The following is a 19,887-nucleotide window of genomic DNA, read 5'->3' as shown; positions in this document are numbered from 1 at the left end:
AATATTGGGGACATACCATCCGGTCCCGGAGATTTTGTTGGATGCATTTGCATAAGGGCTTGCCAAACTTCTTCTTCCTTAAATTCCCTTAAAAGTTCGTCATTCATGGCCTCCGTTACCCTCCTGCCTACTGCCCCCAGACTCGCCCCAAACTCAGTGGGGTATGTAGAGCTATAAATCTCCTTGAAATACTCCAGAATAACTCCTTCAACTTCCTCATTGTTTTCTCTCCACCTCCCCTCCGCGTCAAACATTCCTTCAATTTTATTCTTCCTCTGTCTATTGTTTGCTGTTGCATGAAAGAACCTTGTGTTTCTGTCACCGTATTTGATCCACAGCACCCTTGACCTCTGATTCCACATTATCTCCTCCCTCAACATAACTTCATTAATTTCCTTTTTCAGCTTTTGAACTTCCTCCGCCTATTACTTCCTAGTACATAATCATTTTATATTTTTACTTCCATATTACTAAATGACCAAAGTCGAAGTGACTATAAATTGAGAAGAAACTAATAAATATCGTGATGGATGGAGTTGTAGACCCACATAAATTCATCATTTTTACTTTATCATTCACAACTTGTCACTTGAGTAGATTGTAGCAAAAATTGTGATACTCACATTACTCTTTATATTATGATCATTGTCATTATTTCTGATCAGTTTATTCGGGTGAGTTTTCAGTCTCTCTTCTCTGGGCTCTTTCAAGAGTAAATAATTGTAGTACTATTACTTGTATCAAAAAAAAAAAATTGTAGTACTATACTATTACTTCCTTTTTATATTTTTATTTTTTATTTTTTGCTAATCAGTACTGTTACTTCCTAGTACATAATCATTTTATATTTTTACTTCCATATTATTAAATGACAAAAGTCAAAATGGCCATAAATGGAGAAGAAACTAATAAATATCATTTAGATGTGACTTGTGAGAAATAACAAAATACAAATTATAAAAATGTTATATTTTGTGTGTTCTCGCTAACTCAATTAATAAATTTTTTATTGATGAATAAAAGATTTAGGGTTTGAACTTTGCCTATATAAAAAGCTAATTGGTGCTTTAGTTTAATAATATAGAACAATCATTATAGAATGAATGTTGATAAGGATAAAAGGAGTCTGGCCTCGGACCGACGGTTCTGTGCGATCTTCCATACATAGAGCCAACGGAGCCATAGCAGACGGTCTCTTAGCGTGACGGTCTTAATAAGCTGACGGTCTAAAAGCCGAAGGAAATGAGTTGAGGCTGACGGACAAAGTAATATGACTTGCTCCCCACGCTACTTGTTTCCCACGCTATAGAATATTCAAGAAACCCCTATAAGGAAAGGATCCCGAAAAATACGCCCAAAGAGGACTCCTATAAGGAAAAGACTTCTACTCTAAGGGAAAAGGGCATGACCCTTGCTACTATAAAAACCTTAACACCCTCGTGATCCAAGGTACGCATAATTTTACCCTCTCTAGCACTCTAGAGCAGTGAGAATAGTTCTAACTTGACCTTCGGAGGGTATTTGGCCGGTACCACACTGGTACACTCCGCTAGGTTATTCCTTTTCGTTGTGCAGGTGCCGTTTGCGATCGAGTGAGGAGCGTGCGACTCATTGGTGGTATTGTTTTCAGTATCATCAGTTGGCGCCGTCTGTGGGAATCTCTTTAACACGTTTTCGCTTTCAAGACAAGAGAGTTACATGGTACTCACTCGCTCAATGGCGACCAACAACGACATTCAAGAAGAAGAAACTCCTGCAACCGCACTTGAAAGACAGGTGCGGACGCTCGCCGCCGCCGTGGAGCGCCTCACAAAGCAAAATCACGACCTAGAAGAGCAACTGAGACAGAAGAATGCAGCTCCCAACAACCAAGGAGCAGAGCAGGAAGGAACCAGCGCTGACAGGGGAAACCAGGAAGGACCCCAGGCCAGCAACGCCCCGAGCAAACCTGAACGACAGAACACGAGCATCCCCTCCCTCGCGGAAACCACTCCGCCCCTCGTTCTCGCGGAGATGCAAGCCATGAAGGAGCAAATGGAGGTTATGATGAACGCTCTCAAGGGACGGGTATCGAGCGACCTTGACGACCTTGTCAACCGAACGGACTCGCCGTTCACCACTACCGTCAACTCCTACCCGTTGCCAAGTAAGTTCCGCATGCCGCAGATAGACAGTTATGACGGGGTCAAGGACCCACTGGACCACCTGGAGACCTTCAAAACCCTAATGCACCTTCAAGGAGTAGCGGACGCCATCATGTGTAGGGCCTTCCCTACAACGCTAAAGGGCGCAGCAAGAATTTGGTTCAGTCGACTGGCCCCAAACTCCATCAGCACCTTCAAAGAACTCAGCGCTCAGTTTACCGCACACTTTATCGGAGGCCATCGGTACAAGAAGTCTACGGCTTGCTTGATGAGTATGAAGCAGCGAGAAGACGAAACTCTAAGAGCCTACATCTCCCGCTTTAATAAAGAGGCGCTCTCGATCGACGAAGCTGACGACAAGATACTTGTCGCAGCATTTACAAATGGTTTGAAGAAGGGCAAGTTTTTGTTTTCCATATACAAGAACGACCCAAAAACCATGTCGGAAGTGCTTTATCGTGCCACAAAGTATATGAACGCTGAAGATGCACTTTTAGCTCGGGAAGAGAGGCCTAGAAAAAGAGAACGGCAGGAAGACGGTCGGCAGGACCAAAGCCGAAAGAAGGCAAGAACCACGGACCGAAGGGACGAAAGACGCCCTAAGCCCCTGGGAGGAAGGTTCACAAGCTTCACTCCGCTGACAGCCCCGATAGATCAAGTCCTTATGCAGATCAAGGACGAGGAATCGCTGACGTTCCCAGGAAAACTGAAGAGTGACCCCAGCAAACGTTCCCGAGATAAGTACTGCCGATTCCACCGCGATCACGGCCACGACACAGCAGATTGCTATGACCTCAAGCAGCAGATTGAAGCCCTTATTAGACAAGGAAAGCTGCAGAGATTCATTAGCAAGGAGAGGGCGGATCCCCCCGCACAAGACCAGCACCCCCGACGGGACAATGAGCGACCAAGGCCCCCAATTGGGGATATAAGGATGATCGTAGGAGGGATGACCGCTGCCGGGTCATCCAAGAAGGCCCGTAAGACCTATCTCCGGATGATACAGAATGTCCAACTGACGGGAGCCGTGCCGAAGATAGCAAGAAGAGAAGGTCCCGTAATCGGATTCTCAGAAGAAGACGCACGACGCCTTCACCATCCACATGACGACGCACTCGTCGTCAGCTTGCGTGTAGGAGATTACAATATGCACCGTGTGCTCGTCGACAATGGCAGTTCAGCAGATATCTTATACTACACCGCGTTCCAGCAGATGAGGATCGACAGGGGGCGACTGATCCCAACAAATGCCCCGCTAGTCGGCTTCGGCGGGAGCCGAGTATTCCCACTGGGCGCGGTCACCTTATCCGTCATTGTGGGTGATTACCCCCAACAGATAGCCAGAGACGTGACATTTTTGGTTGTTGATTGCTCATCAGCCTACAACGCCATCCTCGGGCGACCCACGCTCAACTCATGGAAGGCAGTGACCTCCACCTACCACCTGATGATTAAGTTCCCAACTGACTACGGAGTAGGGGAGTTGCGCGGGAGTCAGATGGCCGCGCGCGAATGTTACATAGCCATGGTGGAAATGGAGGATCAGGTTCAGACTTTAAGTATAGAGGAGCACCGGACGGTAACGGAGCCGGTTGAGAAGCTAGAAGAAATACCCCTTGACAGTTCCGATCCTAGCCGAACGACCAAAATTGGAACACTCGCTAACCCCACGACCCGTCAAGAGCTCATAACATTCCTTAGGCAAAATCAAGACGTATTCGCATGGGGCCATGAAGATATGCCAGGAATAGATCCTTCAATCATGGTGCACAAGCTGAATGTGTCGCCCGCCTTTTCACCCGTCAGACAAAAGAAGAGGGTGTTTGCCCCGGAGCGAGACCGAGCCATAGCAGAGGAAGTCAGAAAGCTACGGGAAGCAAGCTTCATCAGGGAAGTGTACTATCCCGACTGGTTAGCAAATGTAGTAATGGTGAAGAAAGCAAGCGGGAAATGGCGGATGTGTGTGGACTTCACCGACCTTAACAAAGCCTGCCCCAAGGATAGCTACCCCCTACCAAGGGTCGATGTCCTAGTAGACTCCACGGCCCGACACCAGATGCTGAGCTTCATGGACGCTTTCTCGGGATACAACCAAATCCGAATGCATGAAGCCGACCAGGAGAAAACGTCGTTCGTAACCAGCCAAGGCCTATTCTGTTACAAGGTCATGCCCTTCGGCCTAAAGAATGCAGGCGCAACGTACCAAAGGCTCATGAACAAAATGTTCGCGCAACAGATTGGGAGGAATGTCCAGGTCTACGTGGACGACATGCTAGTTAAGAGCCAGAGGGAGGGAGATCATCTAGGAGATCTCAAGGAAACATTTGATACACTCCGCTCCTACAATATGAAGCTCAACCCAGGGAAATGCGCCTTTGGAGTAACGGCAGGAAAATTCTTGGGATTCATGGTGTCTCAAAGGGGAATCGAGGCGAACCCGGATAAAATCCGAGCCATTATGGAAATGACACCGCCGAGAAGTGTAAAGGAGGTACAGAGCCTGAATGGAAAAATAGCGGCACTTAACAGGTTCGTGTCGAGAGCAACGGACAAGTGTTTGCCCTTCTTCCGGACATTGAAAAAATCCTTTGAATGGACCGACGAATGCCAGCAAGCATTCGAAGAATTGAAGATTTACCTCTCCTCTCCTCCGTTGTTGAGCCCGTCACAGCCGGGAGAAGAGCTTTTTCTCTATCTGGCCGTCTCCCCCGCAGCTGTTAGCGCAGCCTTGATGAGAGAAGAGGAAAGGACGCAGAAACCCGTATACTACGCAAGCCGAGCGCTTCGTGGCGCCGAGGAAAGGTACCCGCCGATGGAAAAACTTGCCTTCGCATTAGTTACGGCAGCCCGAAAGCTCAAACCGTACTTCCAAGCTCATACGGTAAATGTCCTGACTGACAAACCTTTACGGCGAGCAATGAGCAGCCCCGAGGCCGCGGGCCGACTGGCGTTATGGGCGATCGAGCTAAGCGAATTTGACATTCAGTATCGTCCGCGGACCGCCATCAAGGGACAGGCTGTCGCCGACTTTATAGCTGAGTTCACCCATGACGAGGACCAGGGGGCAGCGGAGTCCCCTCAATGGAGCATACATACGGACGGATCATCCAACAGGCAAGCCGCAGGGGCCGGCATTGTGTTGCTATCACCTGAAGGAGACACCATTGAATGTATGGTCCGTCTAAACTTTCCCGCCACCAACAATGAATCAGAATATGAGGCTCTGATAGCAGGACTCGACCTTGCCAAAGCAGCAGGAGCCGCAAGGGTAGTCGTCTACTGCGATTCACAGGTTATCACCAACCAGATAAATGGAGACTACGAGTGCAAGAGCGAAAAGATGAAGAAATACCTTGATGAAGTAAGGACAAGAGTGGGCGACCTAGAAGCCAAAATCATCCAGATTCCCAGAGAGGAAAACGAGCGAGCAGACCGTCTCGCGAAGGCCGCCTCAGCAGAACGAATGGTCGTCCCTGGTAATGTACTCTCCTTTGTACAGCTTTCCCCGCTAATAGATCTCAGCAATATGCAGGAAATATGCTCCGACAGCGGCTGGGCAGCGCCGTTGGTTTCATACCTAAAAAGCGGGGTCTTACCGGACGAAAAGGAAGCCGCAAGGAAGCTTAAAGTCCAGGCGGCAAGGTTCGTCCTGATAAAAGACGTCCTATACAAGAGAGGTTTCTCCCGACCGTATCTGAGATGCTTGGGTGCGGAAGAAGCAGACTACATCATGAGAGAAGTACATGAAGGAATCTGCGGAAACCACTCAGGGTCCAGATCATTGGTACACAAGCTTGTACGAGCAGGGTATTATTGGCCCACCATGCAGAAGGACGCCGAAGCCTATGTCAGGGCCTGCGACAAATGCCAACGGTTCAGCAATATGATTAGACAGCCGACCGAAGAGCTGACCCCAATAACAGCCCCATGGCCGTTCGCACAATGGGGATTAGACATTATGGGACCTTTCCCTACAGCTATGCGGCAGCTGAAATTCCTGGTAGTAGGCATCGACTATTTCACGAAATGGGTGGAAGCTGAAGCTTTAGCCACGATTACGGAGAAGAACGTTCGCAGCTTCGTTTGGAGATGCATCGTATGCAGGTTTGGCATTCCTAGAGTCTTTGTCTCGGATAACGGGAGACAATTCGACAACGACCATTTCCGGGACTTTTGCTCACAGTTGGGAATAAAGAACCACTACTCCTCCCCCGCCCACCCTCAAGCTAATGGACAGGTCGAAGTCACAAACCGATCCTTGCTCAAGATCATCAAGACTCGGCTCGAGGGGGCAAAGGGTATATGGCCCGAAGAATTGCCAAGTGTACTATGGGCATACAGGACGACGGCAAGAACACCCACAGGAGAGACACCGTTTCGCCTGACGTACGGAAGCGAAGCAGTCATCCCGGCCGAAGTTGGACTCGCAAGCTACAGGGTACACAACCACGATGAGAGCAGAAACGATGAGGCTATGCGACTACAGCTTGACCTAGTGGACGAGATCAGGGCAGCAGCAGAACAGAGGCTCGCTAGGTACCAGGATCGCATGGCCAAATCCTACAACTCTCGGGTCCGACACAGAGACTTCCAAGTCGGAGACCTTGTTCTTAGAAAAGTCATGGGCGCCGCTAGGGACCCTACCCAAGGGAAACTAGGCCCCAATTGGGAAGGTCCTTACCGGGTCTTGTCGTGGCAGAGAAAAGGTACTTACCACCTTGAAACATTGGAGGGACAGAAACTACCACATCCTTGGAACACCGAGCACCTACGGAAGTACTACCAATAGGAGCAGCAGCATGAAGACCAACTCTTTTTTTTAACTCCTCAGATTTATCGTTTATTTTAGTTTTTTCGCAACAACTTTTTTAGCCCAAGGGGCAGGATTTGTTTTTAATTACTTTTATTTAAATGCATGGCAATAAGAGGAGTTTTATTCAGAAATTGCTGAAGTGTATTTTCCTTCCGACAGCCCACTAAGTTTGCAGCCCAAAAACGACTAAGTCCTCAAAACTGACGGACCAAAAAGATGTCAAATGACATCAAGGCCAAGGCCAAGAAATCGACGGCCCAAAAAAGGATAAAAGCCAAAAGGCTGACGGTTTAACAAGATGGAATAACCATCGTAGGAACAGTCCTCAAAACTGACGGACCAAAAAGATGTCAAATGACATCAAGGCCAAGGCCAAGAAACCGACGGCCCAAAAAAAAAAAAAGGCTAAAAGCCAAAAGGCTGACGGTTTAACGAGATGGAATAACCATCGTAGAAAGTCCTCAAAACTGACGGACCAAAAAGATGTCAAATGACGTCAAGGCCAAGGCCAAGAAACTGACGGCCCGAAAAGGCCAACAGCCAAAGGGCTGACGGTCCAATAGATGGAAATATTATATGACAGACGGTCAAAATGTTGACGATCTTACCAAAAAGAAAAAATAATAACTACTTACAAATAAGTCTTTCCAACCCACAAGCTTGTAAAGATGACGAGCTAATCGAAAAAGGCTAAATAAAAAAGAGATAACGGTCTCATTAAAATTAGTCATAATCAATGTATATGTTTAAAGTAACGGACAACGGGGAGTAAATAGAATTACAAGTAAAAAGCCCAACAAAACATAAGGGCACTTAAATACATTGTTCAAAAATTACAATTAACAACAAGGATTAAGCGGCAGGAACGTCCTTGGAGACCCCGTCAGCTTTATCCTTAGCAATGTGATCTAAAGACTCAGCAGGAGTAGGAGCAGCAGGCTGGGCCAAAACGACCCCAGCATCGCTAAGCAAAAAATCAAAACTGAGGGGTTCGTCATCTCTGTCAGCAGCAGGAGTCATGGGCACGGAGGCATCCATGGTGATTCTAGAAAGATCCAGCTCCGGATAAGCTGACGCTACTTGCTTCAGACAATCATCAAAACCTGTGCCGTAATAGTCAGCACAGGAATCAATGAAGGACTGGGTGGTCTTGAACTTTTCCACTGCGTCAGTCCCAGCCGTCAGTACTTGCGCGCGCAGAGACTCAACCTCCTCCTCAAGTTTCTTTTGAAGGCCCTCAGTTTCTCCTAATTTCTCCTTCACCTCCTTCAGCTCTGTGTTTAGGAGACGGACGGCCTCCTTATATTGCGCCTGCTGGTCCATCAGGGTGGAATTATGCCTCCTCACCCGAGAGACGACGCCTTCTTTGGCCACGCATCGGTCCTGAAGAGCTTTGACACGGACCAAGGCCTGATGGAAACACGACCGTCAGCTATTAAGCAAGGAAAATATCAGATTAATCAAAGTAGGAAACGTACCCGTGCAATATCGAAGAAAGCCGACGCTCCAAGGTCCTCCGTACCAAGCTGGGCACAAGGATCCAGATCCGTCTGTTTAATGAGGGATTCCACCCCCTCGACAGCGTAATCCTTGTGAGTCAGCAAGGAACGGGGGCCCTCAATGACGGGGCCAGAAGAGGTCATCACCCCTTTCCCAGCACCATGGCCAGACTTGGAGGGCGACTTCTTGGAAGGAACGTCCATAAGGCTGACGGTTGGCTTCTTGGAAGGAGGATCATCCTTTCCGTCAGCTTTTCTCTTGGTCGGACCCTTCAAAGAAGAATGAGGGGTTGACGTTCCCTCTTTCCCCTTGGCCTTATCCTCTTCCTTCTTACGGGCAGCAGCGGCCCTCACTCTCTGTTTCGCAGCCTCCATCTCTGCACGAAGTGAGGTGACGGATAAGTGATAACAGACAAAATAAAATACCAACGGATTAAAATACTACATTTACTTACGCTTTCTTGAAAATTCTTCCAACTTCCGAGCTTCAACCGTCGGCTCCGGACCACCGCAATACAAATGTAGAGTGTCCAAGGTTATCAAATCCCTACACCTACGTTGCTCAAGTGGGATGGTAAGTATCCGACGGATGAAATCTCTTTGTTCGTCAGACACCTCCGGACGAGCGACGGCTGAAACCAAAGAAAATAAACGGTGTTAAAGAGACGGTTAAAGTTCCCTGAAAGATGAAAAGCGACGGAAAAAAGAAAGAGACGGGGGCAACCTGACTCCTTAATATAAGCCCAGGTGTTATCAAAATAACCCCCGGGCAACTTATCCCATTCATCTGGGCGACACACCCAGTCCGTCCCTTTAACGAAGAAAAATCTATTTTTCCAGTTCCTATTCGAATCCGGCATATCAAACACTAATCTTAGGTTCTTTTCACGAGGTGCAAAGTGATATGTCCCCTTGGCGGATACTTTATGCTGAGGACGGTAGCAGTAAAAGAACTCGTCTATCGAAAGTTGACGGTTCCCCCCACTCAAGCGACCCCAAAGGACCTCAGCTCCAATAAAGATCCTCCAGGCATTCGGAGAGATCTGGCTGACGGATAATCCTAAGAAATCCGCCAGCTGACGGTGTAAAGCCGTCAGTGGAAGTCTAAGGCCAGCCGCGAACATGGCATCATACATCCCCACATCAGCCGTCCTCTCTGTATGACACCTCTCATTCTTTTTAGGGAGACGGAGGGGAATGTGATCTGGGATCTGGAAGCGAATACGCAACTCAGAAAAAACTCTGTTGCTCATCTTGGGGAGAAATTTATTGACGGCCCACTCCTCTGGAAGGATGAAGGGACGATTACCTCCGGAACTCCCTGAAGTTCCCTCACTGGACTCTTCGTCATCCTCATCCTCATTACCATCACTACTAACCTCGCTACCGTCATCCCTATCTCCGTCACTATAGATCTCTTCGTCACCTTCCTCCCAGTTCCCGTCATCAACAACCTCCTCGTCGATACCCTCGACCTCAACCTCACTTGACACCTTTCCCCTAACTCCCTCAACACGGTCCTCTACATCAACACTAAAGGATTGGGTGGACGCTTCTTTTCCTGACGACTCCAAAAAGCCGTCGGACTCTTGACCTGAGCCAAAGACTTCGTCGTAGCCCGCTCCGTCGCGGACTGACGACTGATCACTCGACGCGTCACTTGACATCTGACTACCTACAAGTGACGGATACACCCTAAGTTCCTAGACTGACGTTCTCAATAAAAGATTCTTGGGCAAAAAGTAAAAATAAAAAAGAAGCAAAAAGAGAGGAAGAAGAACTTACAGGTGAAATAGATCTTGAACAAATGGAACAAAGTGTGACGGTACTGGTAAGAGCTGACGGAGCAAAACGTAAGCGAGAGTGACGGTTTCTCTGATAAAAAGATCTGCGAAGTTAAAATGACAAAATGAAGCAAAGCGTGATATTTATATAAGGGAAAAAACGCACGGAATGCGAGGCGACGTCCGTGCCCAGAAACGAGGCCAACAACCGCTCGCCACGTAACCTTGCATTAAATAGCTCGCAGCTCGGGGAGGCATTCATAGTTCTTTTTCTGTTTCAAAAATAACTCAACATGCTGACGGTTGTAAGCGTCGAACATGTAGAGTAGGGGGCAACTGATAAGGATAAAAGGAGTCTGGCCTCGGACCGACGGTTCTGTGCGATCTTCCATACATAGAGCCAACGGAGCCATAGCAGACGGTCTCTTAGCGTGACGGTCTTAATAAGCTGACGGTCTAAAAGCCGAAGGAAATGAGTTGAGGCTGACGGACAAAGTAATATGACTTGCTCCCCACGCTACTTGTTTCCCACGCTATAGAATATTCAAGAAACCCCTATAAGGAAAGGATCCCGAAAAATACGCCCAAAGAGGACTCCTATAAGGAAAAGACTTCTACTCTAAGGGAAAAGGGCATGACCCTTGCTACTATAAAAACCTTAACACCCTCGTGATCCAAGGTACGCATAATTTTACCCTCTCTAGCACTCTAGAGCAGTGAGAATAGTTCTAACTTGACCTTCGGAGGGTATTTGGCCGGTACCACACTGGTACACTCCGCTAGGTTATTCCTTTTCGTTGTGCAGGTGCCGTTTGCGATCGAGTGAGGAGCGTGCGACTCATTGGTGGTATTGTTTTCAGTATCATCAAATGTCGTAAGTTGACCTCTATATATATATATATATATATATTTTTTTTTTTTTTAAATCTCTCTCATAAAGTTGAAGAAAGGAAAAAAAAAATCAGAATTTTTTATTTTCAAAGAGGCCGAAAGACATAATTTTTTTCTTTTTTGAATTCTTGATTAAGAAAGAGTCACTTTGAAATCCTCTTAAGAATCAAAATAAAACCCATATAATTTTAATGATTTTAATAATAGGGAATACAAATTATCGTTTAGGATTTTTATTATGAGTGAAGAGGTGCAGAAATAATGTATCTCTTTATAATTTGATGGCATGAAATTAATAGTTTAATAATATATAGGCCCAATCCGTGGCATTTTTTGGTGAGCTTGCTAGGAAAACACATCCAATTTTTTATGTGCCTGATCGTGACGCTTCATATTGTCTTTTTGGAGAAGAAAGCTGATAGTTCCATTAAAGAAAAGTCGGTGTCGACTTGGATTTCAGCTAAAAGTTGAGATGTCTTTCATCCGCACTAAAAAAAACCAATAAAACACTTCATATTAAGATCTAGATATTTCATAAATATCCATCCACACTAGAAAACCAGTAAAACACTTCATATTAAGATCAAGATATTTCATATATAGCATTGTTGGGAATAAGTTAGTGCGTCTCTACAAAAAGATTGCCTAAGGAGAGCGCATTAGTAGATAGTAAGGACACTCTTATTTTAGCTATACAAAGAGTCTATTAACACAAAAAAAATTGTCATTTAACGTCGTATTGTTAATAGTAAGAATATTAACGGCCAACCTATACAAGAATTAGTAAAAAATTTGTTAACTCAACAATAGCGAAAAATATTATCAATATATATATATATATATATATTTAGCTTATATAGTATTACTCCTAGCTATATTCTTGGCATCAATTCGACAAAAATAATATTCTTTTCTTTTCGCCAATGACAACAAAACAAGAACAATTAGAATTTCGATAATAACAAAAAGATATCATAGAAAGAAGAATTTTCTTTAGGTTATCAACATAAGCATAAACAATCAATAAAAAAAAAAACTACCCCACCCCCAAAAAAAAGCCAAAAGAAAAATCACACGAAACACAGAGTTGAAATCAGTTGAAACTTTCAAGCTTTATTTCTTACCTTGATTAGAAAACAAACCTTTCTCTAAGCTGATCTAGGGTAATGATCACTGATCACAGAGCTTGAGACATAGGAAAAACATCGTTAAAAGTGGAAAGATGACCCATTTGTCTGCACTTACAACTGCACCTATCTCTTAAGTCCATCTAGAGTAGCGCTCTACACTCTTAGGACCCGTTTGGATTAAGGGCTCTTATGACCCGTTTGGATTAAGGGGGAAGGAAGGAAAGTGGAAGAAAGTAAAATAAAGTTTGCTGTAAATGAGAAAAACACTTCATATTAAGATCAAAACCCTTTTTTTTTTTTTTTTTTGGTTAAAAGATCAAGACATTTCATATATAGCATTGTTGGGAATAATTTCGTGCGTCTCTACAGAAAGATTGTCTAAGGAGAGCTCATTAGTAGCTAGATCGTGAGGACACTCTTATTTTATCTATACAACAGAGTCTATTAACACACAAAAATTGTAATTCAACGTCATATTGTTAATAGTAAGAATATTAACAGCCAACCTATACAAGAACTAATAAAAAGTTTGTCAATTCAACAATAGCGAAAAATATTATCAATATATATATATATATATATATATGTATATATTGTTTATATAGTATTACTCCTAGCTATATTCTTGGCATCAATTCGACAAAAAAAATATTCTTTTCTTTTCGCCAATGACAACAAAACAAAAACAATTAGAATTTCGATAATAACAAAAAAAATATCATAGAAAGAAAAATTTTCTTTAGGTTATCAACATAAGCATAAGCAACCAATAAAAAAACTACCCCACCCCAAAAAAAAGCCAAAAGAAAAATCACAGGAAACACAGAGTTGAGATCAGTTGAAACTTTCAAGCTTTATTTCTTACCTTGATTAGAATACAAACCTATCTCTAAGCTGATCTAGGGTAATGATCACTGATCACAGAGCTTGAGACATAGGAAAAACACCGTTAAAAGTGGAAAGATGACCCATTTGTCTGCACTTACAACTGCACCTACCTCTGAAGTCCATCTAGGGTAGTGCTCTACCCTCTTAAGACCCGTTTGGATTAAGCGAGAAATAAGAAAAATGGAAGAAAGTGAGTAGAGTTTGCTAAAAATATACTAATTTTAAGCAAAATTTACTTTGCTCACTCGATCCAAACGAACCATTAAGACTCGAGAAAACACTATTGTAAATTAGACTATACAGAGAGAGGTGCAGGTGCAAATGCAAAGAAATGAAATCACCTTGCTTTCCTTCCTTCCAATCATGCACATAAAGCTCACTAATCCCATAAACAAAAATCTTTTTTCTTTTCCTCTGCATATAGGAGAGAGTGTGACTCATGGTCATTGTTGCACGCTTTGAATTCGATTCTGGGTAAGTACATATATATAGATATGAAAAGTGAAAAATGACATGACACATTTTAAGAGAGAGAGAGAGAGAGACGTACAGTGTCACAGTACACGGCAACTTATTACTTGTACCGGTGCTATATATAATTTGGACACTAAAATTTAAATAGCTGAGCTATAATGCTGCTTTGATTAGTAGTCTCTGGAGGCCACGTGACGCAAAAGCCCAAGCACGTGGGGAGATCAGGTTTAAGCCAATGAAATGGTGACACCTAAGGATTTCTACCTAATAGGGACCACCACAACTCGTGCCGAAGGATTGGACTGACGAATGCGCTTGGGTCACGTGGGCTTATTGCAACCACCAGGAGAGGACCACTCCAAAGAAGTTTTTATTTTTATGTAAATGACAATAAATGTTTGGCAGAACAAATTGTTAGAATATTATTCTAATAGATGTGGTGTCATTACCTCATAGGTCAAAATAAAATCATAATATATTAGATTAAAACTCATTACAACTAGATTAGCAAAAAAAAAACTCACTACAACTAAGAATATTGTGACATTTAGTTTCAAAAAAAAAAAGAATATTGTGACATTTTGTTGTCCATAGAAATAAAAAATGATTAAAATATGAGAATTAAGAAACTACAAAGTATGTGAGTTTTAGTTAACTCAATTAGTATAATTTATTGTCGTCAAATAAAAGACTTGGGGTTTGATCCCGCCAATATCAGAAAATTGGTGTCTTGGTCTGATAATAAAGAGTAACTATATCAGGAGCGGATGCCATAAGTTGAAAAAAAATTTTAGTAAAGTCTCTTGTCTTTGAATAAGAGATGTTTAAGAATTAAATTCCGCATATACCAAAAAACCAGTTAGTGCCTTGTTCCGATGATAAAGAGCAATTATAATGAAGCAGATATCACATGTTTAAAATTATATCATATTTATAAAAAATATAAATAAATAAATAAATATATATATATATATATATATATATATATAAAAGATATAAGGTAAAAGACCCCAAATATATGCTAACAAATGGTTTGCAATATAGAAAGAACCAAAGGATCAAAATATAACACAAAACATTCCTTAGAACCTTAGAGAATAGTAAGTCTAGATACACAATAAATTTCACAATTTTTTTTTCATGAATAAAATTTTGGTTTTAATTTGTTCATAAAATTTTATAATCTAATAAAAAAATTGTTTGAATTTGTGTATATAAATTTTTGGTTGAATCTGTATACTTGGTTTTTGAGTTGAATCTCTCTCTCTCTCTCTCTCTATGGGAATTTTAGAGATTGGATTGTGCGTAGAATTTTTTGTTAATAGAGTTTGAATCTTTTTTTGAATTTAGGTTTGAGTTTTCTTTCGCCTAAAATTGAAGCTCCTTCCATATATTTTAATCTCAAAAAGAAATCCAAGAAATTAAATAGACTCAACAAAAATTTAGACTCCTATAAAAAAATATATATATTTTTTAAAAAAGACGTTCAACAAATATTCGGATATTATAGAGGAGAAGATCTTTAAAAATGTGGTCAAGGCCGCAAGAGTCTTAGAATTTTTTTTTTTTTTTTTGGGATATTTTTCCCTTTTTTTTTTCTTCCTTTAATTTAGGAAAAAAAAAACCTTTTTTTTTTTTTTTAAATCCTGACTTTTTTTTTTTTTTAGTTTTTTTTTTTAATTCAAGATTTTCAAAAAGAACAAAACTACATCGTTTCAAGGGCACTTAACTACATCGTTTTAAGGATCAAAATATAACACAAAACATTCCTTAGAACCTTAGAGAGTAGTAAGTCTAGATACACAATAAATTTCACAATTTTTTTTTATGAATAAAATTTTGGTTTTAGTTTGTGCATAAAATTTTATAATCTAATAAAAAAATTGGTTGAGTTTGTGTGTATAAATTTTTGGTTGAATCTATTGTTGAGGTCCAAAAAAAATCACAGCACTCAAGCCAGAAGAAATAAGCACAAGGGGCCATGAAAAAAGAGAAGAAATGGTAAGCCCAAAAGGCTTGAAGCCCAAAAACATTAAAAAAAAAAAAAAAAAAAGATGAGTCGGGATCCTCAGAGGCTGCCAAAAGAGCTCGGGATCCCTGAGAAGTGTAACACAGTAAAAAAAAAGGATTAAGACAGCTTAAAGGAAAAAGCCAGAAAAACACAAGAAACAGAGGATAGGCATGTCCCTATTAGGTATTAAATGATCTAGCAAGAAAAGAAGAAAACCTGGAGTGACTTCTCATAGCGCAAGTGAGCAGTACCTCGAGGAACCAGAATGAAGGGGTATAAAAAAGGAGTAGCAGCAAAGGACTTTCAAACTGGCAGAGTGGGATTTCGCCCATTTGAGAAAAAGATAAAGAAGAAAGACGACCAAAAGCTAAATCGTGAAGAATGTGACCTCAACGCACTCCGAAATAGGTAGTCAGTCATGGACTTTTGAAGAAACAACACTAAAAGGAAGGAAAGAATGAAGAACAGGGAAAACTGAACCTTCTGGGCGATGGGCACAATATAGGCTCTGGTACCTAGGGAGTAAAACAGGGGAATCAATAGTTCCCCGGAACTCTAGAATAACACTATAAAAAAGGGGGAAGGATTGCGAAGAAGAGAAGAAGAAAAATTTACAACAGAATCATTGAGAAAGTTCTGTCGAGAATAAAACTCAGAGAAATTAGTAAATTACTTCTCGGTATCCTAGAAAAAGCCACTGCAGCACATACTCGGATTAAAAAAGAATCAAACTTTGCAAGTCTTAGAGGCTTGAATAGCCATCTAAGACTGTAATTTTTGAGCTTACTTGAACCTTGTATCACGTCTTAGTGAGCACACTGTAATCACAATAAAGAAAATTCAATAAAGCATTCTCTATTGATTTGAGGATCCCTAACAATTACTTTGTGCATTTACTGTTTGCTTTTGCATTACTTTGCTGTTTTGATTGTTGTTCAATACAAATATCCTTGTTTGTTAATTTATGTGTATTGTAGGAAATATGCCCTATGCGCCAATTGATTCTTAAACAACCCTTTAGCTGCGGTGAATCAAAGTCCAGTCCACCAAACTACAACTATTTAGCCCAGGATCCTTAGGCCTGAGTGCTAGAGAAAAAGGTACTCTCACATCTATATACTTGGTTTTTGAGTTGAATCTCTCTCTCTCTCTCTCTCTATCTCTGTGAATTTTAGAGATTGGATTATGCATAGAAATTTTGTATTCAAATAGAATTTTTTGTTAATAGAGTTTGAATCTCTTTTTGAATTTAGGTTCGAGTTTTCTTTCGGTTCGAGTTTTCTTTCGCCTAAAATTGAAGCTCCTTCCATATATTTTAATCTCAAAAATAAATCCAAGAAATTAAATAGACTCAACAAAAATTTAGATTCCTATCCAAAAAAAAAAAAAAAAAAAAAAAAACAGATATTTTAAAAAAGATGTTCAACAAATATTCGGATATTATAGAGAAGAAGATCTTTAAAAATGTGGTCAAGGCCACAAGAGTCTTAGAATTATTTTTTTTTTGGGATATTTTTTACCTTATTTTTTTTCCTTCAATTTAGAAAAGAAAAAAAAAAACTTTTTTTAAAATAAAAATCTTGACTTGTATTATTTTTTTTAGTTTTTTTTTTTTAATTCAAGATTTTCAAAAATAACAAAACTACACCGTTCTACATCATTTTAAGGATCAAAATATAACACAAAACATTCCTTAGAACCTTAGAGAATAGTAAGTCTGGATACACAATAAATTTCACAATTTTTTTTTTCATGAATAAAATTTTGGTTTTAATTTGTGCATAACATTTTATAATCTAATAAAAAAATTGGTTGAGTTTGTGTATATAAATTTTTGGTTGACTCTCTCTCTCTCTCTCTCTGTGAATTTTAGAGATTGGATTATGCGTAGAAATTTTGTATTCAAATAGAATTTTTTTGTTAATAGAGTTTGAATCTTTTTTTGAATTTAGGTTTGAGTTTTCTTTCGCCTAAAATTGAAGCTTCTTCCATATATTTTAATCTCAAAAAGAAATCCAAGAAATTAAATAGACTCAACAAAAATTTAGATTCCTATAAAAAAAAATTAGAGATTTTAAAAAAGATGTTCAACAAATATTCGGATGTTATAGACGAGAAAATCTTTAAAAATGTGGTCAAGGCCACAAGAGTCTTAGACATTTTTTTTTTTTTTTTTTTTCTGTGGATATTTTTCCCTTATTTTTTTTCTTCCTTCAATTTAGAGAAGAAAAATAAAAATCACTTTTTAAAAAAAAAAATCCTGTCTTTTATTATTATTTTAGTTTTTTTTTTAATTCAAGATTTTCAAAAATAACAAAACTTAAACACTTAACGGCAACTCACTACTTAAAAGAGTGGACTAAATTGAACACGAGTAAAACTTATGGGATTAAAATGAATAAAAAAAAATTATAGGTCTAAATTGAATTTTGAGCAAAGTTAAAAGAGGTATTACAAAAAAAATAAAAATAAAAATAAAAATCTAAAGAATAATCAAATGAGGAATTTAAGAATCAATCCCTCCAGCTCTCCTTTTCCTTCTATGCCATGCCATCCGGACAATATAACATGATTCTAGCTCAAATTCGCATCAGATTCAGAATCGGAATTGTAATTGAATTCATAAGTGCAATTTCAATTCCTTAAAACAAACAAATTAACCGAACCTAAGACCTACATCCAAACCAGACTAGGAAAAAACACAGTCCGATCCATACAAGGAAAGTCCAATTATAAATAATCAGAGATTTCACAACATCATTCCAAGAAAAAAAAAAAAAAAACAATTAAGCTCGTGGGAATTAGAAAAACATCGTTCTTGACAAACCAAGAACAGTCAAGATCATCCCTGAAGAACCAAACGACCTATGGTTACTATACAATCTCGTCCTGCCCGGTGACTTTATCACCACCACCTCTTCCCACAAAATCCACGACTCAGGCAAGATCACCACCGCTCGTGTCAAACTCAGCCTCGAAATCACAATCACAGCCGTCAATTACGACAAGGTTTCATCCACCATGCGAGTCCAAGGCAAGAACATCATAGCCAACGAACACGTCCCAACTGGGTCGTTTCGTACGTTAACTCTCGAGAAGAACGAGGAGTTTGTTCTCACCAAGAAGGTTTAGGACTCGATTGCAATCGACACGTTACATGAAGGTTGTAACATGGCTTCGAGTGCTGACCTGGCAGTGGTTCTCATGCAACAAGGTTTGGCTCACGTGTTCTTGGTTGGGAAAAGGGTCACCACGCTTTGTGCTGAGATTAATGGTTCTACTTCTTCTTCTTCTTCTAATTCTGAGTTCTGACAAGCTTTTTGAGAATGTTTTTCATACTTTTGTGAAGCATGTGGATTTTAGTACTATACGGTGTGTCGTAATAGGAAGTCCTGGTTGTGTAAAAGATGAGTTTCGAGGTTATTTACTCCCAGAAGCACAGAGGTTGAAGCTGAAGTCTATTGAAGACAAGAAGTCACGCATTGTTGTTGCCACTACAAGTCCAAGTAATACACATAATTTGAGCGAGGTTTTGAACGACAATGCAGTCATAAATTTGATCAGAGAAACGAATGTTGTGCTAGAGATTAGGGCGTTTAAGGAGTTCTTAGACATGGTAACGAGTAACTCTGATCGTGCATGTTACGGTTCCAAGAGTGTGGAAACTGCACATGAGATGCTGGCAATTGAGACCCTTTTGATCACCGATGATCTTTCAGGAGCGTTGAGATTGAGACGAGGCATAAGTATGTTGGGTTGGTTAAGTCAGTGAAGAAAGCTGGAGGTAAGGTGTTTGTGTTTTCGTCAATGCATGTGTCTGGTGAGGAGCTCGCAAAGTTGACAGGCATTGCGGCAATGTTGAGGTTTCCATTGCCAGATCTTGATCTGAGATGGTTAAGTAATGTTAAGCTTTTCAGTTTGTAATGGACTTTTAAAATTTTTCTTTTGAGTTTCATGCCAATTTCATGTTTCATTTAATAAGGAATTTACACAGATTATATGTGAATAGGGCATTAACAGATGAGTGCATTGAATAATATAAAGTGAACAACATATAAGGAAGAAATAACTTCATATTAACTTAAGTCAAAGAGTGCATTGGGACCCAACTTTCATTGATATCAACCTCTCGTGCTAATCGAACTTTCAATCAGTAAACATAGAAATTAACCAGCTTGCAGGCTAATCCAAACTTTTGGAGTCATTAGTTTCTAAATTCTCACTATAAGGTTTTGTTTTGTCAAGATGGTTGC

General features: G+C 40.8%; 1 protein-coding gene and 1 long non-coding RNA gene across 2 annotated transcripts; one reads left to right on the top strand and one right to left on the bottom strand.

Annotated features, from left to right (window-relative positions):
• Positions 1-11,230: 11,230 nt before the first annotated feature.
• On the bottom strand, positions 11,231-13,701 carry LOC126691892 (uncharacterized). The gene is made up of 3 exons (XR_007644861.1): positions 13,145-13,701; positions 12,256-12,273; positions 11,231-11,619 (listed from the first exon to the last, which is right to left on the bottom strand). It is a non-coding gene; the product is annotated as an uncharacterized LOC126691892 (long non-coding RNA).
• Positions 13,702-18,905: 5,204 nt separating this feature from the next.
• On the top strand, positions 18,906-19,406 carry LOC126690820 (protein PELOTA 1-like). The gene has a single exon (XM_050385947.1). The coding sequence runs from the start codon at positions 18,906-18,908 to the stop codon at positions 19,404-19,406; it is 501 nt and encodes a 166-aa protein (XP_050241904.1).
• The last annotated feature ends 481 nt before the right edge of the window (positions 19,407-19,887 follow it).

This window comes from Quercus robur, chromosome 7 (genome assembly GCF_932294415.1).
Source record: "Quercus robur chromosome 7, dhQueRobu3.1, whole genome shotgun sequence".
Taxonomy (NCBI): Eukaryota; Viridiplantae; Streptophyta; class Magnoliopsida; order Fagales; family Fagaceae; genus Quercus; species Quercus robur.
The sequence above is the reverse complement of the archived record's forward strand: the minus strand, read 5'-3'. Positions and strand labels throughout refer to the sequence as shown.

What these genes read in the sequence shown, in the direction of transcription:
- LOC126690820 (XM_050385947.1), top strand. Translation starts at nt 18,906, where the DNA reads ATGGTTCTACTTCTTCTTCTTCTTCTAATTCTGAGTTCTGACAAGCTT.